The 6,662-nt window shown below is 35.0% G+C and overlaps 1 protein-coding gene across 1 annotated transcript; it reads left to right on the top strand.

Moving 5' to 3' along the window:
• Window positions 1-1,158: 1,158 nt before the first annotated feature.
• Window positions 1,159-3,100, top strand: LOC112502743 (pentatricopeptide repeat-containing protein At1g77405). The gene is made up of 2 exons (XM_025106741.1): window positions 1,159-1,187; window positions 1,597-3,100. The coding sequence occupies exon 2, from the start codon at window positions 1,686-1,688 to the stop codon at window positions 3,060-3,062; it is 1,377 nt and encodes a 458-aa protein (XP_024962509.1). The 5' UTR covers window positions 1,159-1,187; window positions 1,597-1,685; the 3' UTR covers window positions 3,063-3,100.
• Window positions 3,101-6,662: the final 3,562 nt, after the last annotated feature.

The raw sequence follows: 6,662 nt of genomic DNA on the forward strand, positions 1-6,662 counted from the left end.
TATTTAATGTAATGATTCTTTTTCTCCATCGTTGTTACCATATTTCCTATTTTATACTCATTTACTAATTAAACCAATTTTCAGCCTACAAAAATGTAAAATGAAGTGAATTAAAATCCTAGTTTTTAACAAAAAGAAGATTTAATTAAACTATAATCTATCATGTGAATCCACGTAATCAGTTTCACAATACGATCCTTCACATCATCTAATTTTACAAAAATAGTATGTTTCACAAAATAGAAACTATCAAAGTCTATTATATTGATTGAGTAAAAAAATATTTTATTATAATAAAGGACGGTTTACCTAAACATTTACCCAGTAAGTGTTTAACAGTAAAATTCAACTCTTTAGTCTATCAAAACGACATCTTATACAACAATTTACCGGATAAGCGTTAACTGTGGTAAGAGTCGTCATCATTACTTACCGGGTAAGATTCTCGATCATTGTCTTCGCTCTTACTAGATAATATCATTGGTTCTTGTCATACTCATCCGTTAAATAAATGTGACTTGGTAAACCTTACCCGAGTAAGAATTTTGTAAACGACCCCTAATTGTTGTATTTTGAATAAGTTTGTTGATAAAAATATTAATACTGGTCCTCCAACCAGAGATGACCAAATTGTATCCTCTCCGGCATGCGACTGAGTACAAGTTTTACAAAATTTCAAAGTCTGGTCCAAGACCATTTATAGGATCGGGATCTATTATTTATAGGACCGATTTTTCAAAAAGACTTATTTTTTTATAAATTATAGTAAAGATCTTTTTTACAAGATTTAAGAAAAATTTAAGATCAATGTTCAATTTCAAAAATCATAACTATAAAAACGCGTATAGACAAAGGATCAATGATAAAAGTTAAAATAAAAAGTGTAAGAAGAAATCTGATTACTTTTAATGTCACCTTCATTTCATGAATCACATTTGAATTGATCTATATATCTCATTGCTGTTGATATTCAATTAAAATTGAAATAAAAATAACATTATCGAAACCCAACCGACAAGTCCATAACTGCCCGTTTGGGCTTCTCCTTTCCTTTCGACCCAACAAACAGCAGCCCACATTGCTGCTAATATATTCCTTTTTGATTTGACCCATTTGCTGGTTATTCTTCTTCACAAAGCAGCAACCATATCGGCCATTGACAAACGACGAAGCTTTGAGATTTACAGGTTTTGATTCGATTATCTTTTCTACTTTCGGTTCCTAAAATTACCTTAAACTAATTCTATTACTTTCTGCTTCTTGCATTTCTTAATTTTCTTATGTTGACCATCCCCTAATCGTTAAAATTTTCGTTTGTTAATGTCGATTTACGACTCAAATTTGGCAAAGAGAAAAAAATCAGGGTTAAGTGTAATGGTTTTAGGTTATTTTAGTGTATGTAAATGTATTTGTGTTAGTTTTATGTGCATCCGTCTTATTGTGGCATTGTATGTGTAATTTGTTAGATATACTACAATGTTAACTTGGTGTTATATTTGCATTTTTGTTTTGTAAAGCATTTTGTTCATTACATTTGAGTGTATATCATATTTTATTTAATTCATAATTTAAATTCTTTGTTGACGATCTCTACAGAAATCTTGGTAATTCTCGCTTCCCCGCCTAATTTTCTTTGGTTTTCGACCTGATACTACATTCAGAATCCTGCAAGTTGGTTCAAAAGTATGATTTCTTCAAAGTATGCATTTGGTTGTCATGCTCATGTTGTGAATCAAATCTTGGCTGCAATCATCCAAAACCGTCCATTTGACTCGCATCTTGCTAATTCATCCTCGTTAAGCCATCAGTTTTCAAACCAACCATGGGCAACCAAACTGATCACTGAGGTCCTAAGATCCATACCGAGATACTTCTTCCAATCCACAAGATCCATTGGCTGTCAAAGTGGCTCCAGACGCCGAGCTCCTCTCAAACAAAGAAACCTTCATGAGGAATCAATTAAAATTCACAAAGGCGTGATTATTCTTGGCCCAGGTGCTTACAGAGACCCACAAAAAGTAAGGTTAGGATTGGACAAAGCTCTTGAGTTTTATTACTGGGTTGAGTCTGAATTTGGGTTCGATCATAATGAAAGGACTTGTAGAGAGATGGGTATTGTTTTGGCTAAAGGAAATAGATTGGAAGTTCTTTGGAACTTTCTAAAGCATATGACAAGAAGAAGTAGTGGTGGGCTAGTTACAACCGAGACCATGACCTGTTTGATAAAAGTTCTAGGAGAAGAGGGGCTGGTAAATGAAGCATTGGCTGCGTTCTACAGGATGAAGCAATTTCACTGTAGACCGGATGTTTACTCATATAATACAGTAATTTCTGCGTTATGCAAAGTTGGCAACTTTAAAAAAGCTAAGTTTTTGTTCGAGCAAATGGAGTTGCCGGGATTTAGGTGCCCACCTGATACTTTTACTTATACAATTTTGATTAGTTCTTATTGTAAACATAGCCTACAGACTGGGTGTAGGAAGGCCATCAGGAGGAGAATGTGGGAAGCTAACCACTTATTTCGGATCATGTTGTTTAAGGGTTTTATGCCAGATGTTGTAACATATAATTGTTTGATTGATGGCTGTTGCAAGACTTACAGAATTGAGAGGGCTCTAGAATTGTTTGATGATATGGTTGAACGGGGTTGCTTCCCTAATCGTGTTACCTATAATTCATTCATAAGATACTATTGTTCGACTAACGAGATTGATAAGGCTATTAAGATGTTGCGAAGGATGCAAGAATTAAATCACGGATTACCCACTACGAGTTCCTATACCCCTATTATCCATGCCTTTTGTGAGGCGGGGAAGGCATTAGAGGCATGGGATATTCTTGTTGAATTGGTTGATAAAGGGTCAATACCGAGAGAATATACTTATAAGTTAGTCCATGGAATGCTAAAATCAGTAGGGAAAAGGGATTTATTAGATGATGAACTTTGTGAGAAAATTGAGGAGGGTATCAAGAATAGATATAAGCAAGTAATGAAAGTGAAACCCATTATGTATGTGAAACCTCAATTTACTATGGGTGATCATAACTGTGATTTGGAGTAACAGGAAGTTCTCTTAAAGCCTGTTTGTTAGCAACTTAATGAGCTTAATGGGACTAATAGCTTATTCGGTCAGTTATACATGACTGTATGGTAGTGGCTTAATGATATAGAAAGTGGTTTATTCCGTAAGCTTCTAGGAGGAGCTTTATGCAGAAAGCCAAGTTTTTTCCATATCCTCTCCCAATTGAAAAACACATTCCTTTCATCTATGAAAAGACCCCAAAGAAATCTATACAGACAGATTAATCCACACAGACATCTTGATCCATATAGGACCTAATGGAAAACCAACTAAGCAGTATTGCTGTTTTGAAGTATCACTTGCATCTGAATGAACTATGACAAAGCGTGTCCCTGTTGCTATCAGAGCAAAATATGCTGTTTGTTTTGTATGCCAAGGTATGTTATTACATATTTATTACTTCTATCTCAATGCTCAATTTCTGCTGATGAGCCTTAAACCTCTACTGCTGGATGTCAAGTACAACTCTTTAATTTGAAATAAGAACATTAATTTACCATCTTGTTACATGGAACATTTTTTGACTCATTTTAACATAATGTGAAGAAAATATGATGTTTATTTGACATAAGAACTTTAATTTACCATCTTTTTACATGGAACACTAGAAACTTTTTGGCTCGTTTTAACTGAATGTGTAGAAAATTGGATGTTTTTATGTTTACACCTACGGGTGAACATGGTACGGTACCATGGTTTTTCGCTATACCGTATACCAACCAATTTGCAAATACTTATACCGTATACCAACCAATAATACTTAGTACTAACTTAATTAGCACCAACTTTTTTCGGTTGGTATGGTCTTGTACCAACATCGCAAAAGTTAAAGTTACACATCTATACTATCTTATAATGCAACACTTTCAGTTTTCTTGAATTTTTATGAGGTACTGTTTATCTTCAAAGCTACGCAACCTACAACACACCTTCCCCCTTTAACTACTCACCCGCACCTTTCCTCCAAAACCGGGTTTCACTTCCCATGCCCCTCAATAAGTCTCGGCTATGAATATTCAAGCCCTATGACTAGCTTACAAGAACAAGGAATCTAAGGTCGGGTGCGGTATGAAACCCTAGAACCAAACTCCAAACCCCTATCTATGTCTCAATAGGGAGTCCTTGGTTTCAACCTAAAATAAAAATCTAACCCCCAGAGTTTCTTCACACAAATTTTTTGTTTGGTTTTTCTTTTCATCATTGATATTTAAGGCAACGAATGGGGTAGTTATCTAGTAGTTCCTCATTTGCAACGGACTTGGGATGAAACCTCTCGACCCAAATATAAAATATTCTTCTCAATGAGAAGATAAAGATGAGAGATTAACCAAAATTGACGATTTGATTCGGGAATCGGCCATGGGATCATCCTAACGTCATAGTTGGTACAGACAACTCTTTAAAGAACAAAGATGCCGAGTCAATTTCAAGTTCTTCGGGTTTAAGGTAAGTCTCTTTTTCACATTTTGAAGGAATTAGTTTAGATTCATATATATAAAGGGTTTTGTTCACGTGAGACTAGTCTGTTTTCGTGAGACCCGTGAAACCACTTTTTTACACTTGAAATTTCACAGAAAAACGCTGTGAAGGTAACCTTCACAGTATTTTTGCTGTGAAGGTTCGGCTTTTTTTTACCTTCACTGCATTTTGCTGTGAAGTTTCAAGTGTAAAAAAGTGGTCTCACGGGTCTCACGAAAACAGACTAGTCTTATGTGATCCCAAGTCTCTCTCTCTCTCTCTCTCTCTCTCTCTATATATATATATAACCTTCACACTTCACAGTGTTTTTGCTGTGCAGATTTGGCTTCTTTTTACCTTCACAACATTTTGTTGTGAAGTTTCAAGTGTAAAAATCGTGTCTCACATGTCTCAGGAAAACAAATTTGTCTCACGTGAACCCAACCCTATATATATACATGTATATATAGTCCCCTCATTTGCAATGCACTTCGGGGAGCCATGGTTGATACTCAGCCGATGTTGATCTCCAAGGAGATTCTTTTTATTTATTTATTTATTAACCTGGATATCCAACCCGCTATGCGAGCCGACTAATCCCAGGGCAACCACCTGCAAACTTTGCAGATAGCCCGGAGTCACCGCATTTGAACCTCCGTGGCCACAAGAGGATTTTTATTTCTCATTGGATTTGAACCTAGGACCTCCAGGTGCTTTTGACCTTTGGAGCCAAGTTCAAACCAATCAGACACCACCCTTGGACCCAAGTCCAAGGAGATTCCAAACAGGTATAACTCGACTTCTTCAAAAAATGCAAGTGTTCTTGAATTAACGATGTGTGCCCCACTTCAGTGATCAATCTTCATGCAAAGCTCCATTATCATGGCAGATCTAAGATATTACTTGTAAGAACATCAAGAACACATATATGAATATTAAGAGAAAAGGTCAACACAAGATTTATTAGTCAAACCTCTATTACGTATCTTGAATATTACAATAAGCTCTCTTACACTACAATTACAAAGACAAACTCCTATTTATATGGTCAAACTACTAAACATAGTCAAAGTCAAACCTGTCTAAGAAAAGTCAAACACGATGACTTTTACAATTATAGACAATATTTAACTTTCAAGACGAATACAATTTAATACTGATTTTCAGTCCTAACATTCTCCACCTTTGTATTCAGACTTGAAAGAAATTCTGCACTTTAAGTCCTGTTTGAACTTTGAATCTTTAAGCACAATATGTCATCTTCAAAAGAAATCTTCAACTTGAAATCATTAAGCAATCAACTGTTGAGAAAGATCTTCCAGCATTCTCCCCCTCGAATGTAGAACTGCAGTGATCTTCTCTTTTGACAATCTAGAACAGTGATTGTCAGAAACAATGTATAAGATTTGATCTTCAAAGGATCTTCAGAATTAATCTTCAGTAAACTATTATAAAGATGATCTTCACATTCAATATCTCTCAGTTGTTGTAGCACATGAAAAATCTTTCTGTAATCATCTTCAGTCGCGCTTCTTTTGAGTCTTTTGCCACTTTCGAAGTTACTCCCCCTTGATCTTTGCATCAAATCCCCTTTAACAATGTTCGGAAATGAATATTTCATTCATTATTACATATACTCCCCCTTATGATGAAATGAGAATCATTCCATCATACATAAGATGAATGAAATTTTCCATGTAAGCCGTCAAWTCAAGAAACTGTAAGTAGATCTTTGCAAATCCACTTATTTAATCTTTTCAGATTAAGGGAATGGGAAGATAACATCCAATTTCAACATATGAAATTGTTTACAATCTTATAAAAAGATTGGCCTGTGAGTATAACAGATATACTCAGTACAACGGATGTACTGTATATATGAGAMTTTTTGATGTTCATCTCACCAGGTCTTCCATTCAATCATTGATAGCTAAAAAATAGCATATTTATGAATGTTTTGGCAAATTAACATATAAAATGTTAAATTTGTGTAGTGTAAAAAAAATAAAGCAACTTATGCTTCTGTTTAGGCTCAAAAAGATAAATCGTGTGGACTACACAAATTTATCAGACTCAATATGTGATCAAAAAGACTTGAAGGGGGGACATATATCCTTCTGA

The sequence above is a fragment of the Cynara cardunculus genome, unplaced genomic scaffold (genome assembly GCF_001531365.2).
Source record: "Cynara cardunculus var. scolymus isolate 2C unplaced genomic scaffold, CcrdV1 Un_Scaffold_1848, whole genome shotgun sequence".
NCBI classification, from domain to species: Eukaryota; Viridiplantae; Streptophyta; class Magnoliopsida; order Asterales; family Asteraceae; genus Cynara; species Cynara cardunculus.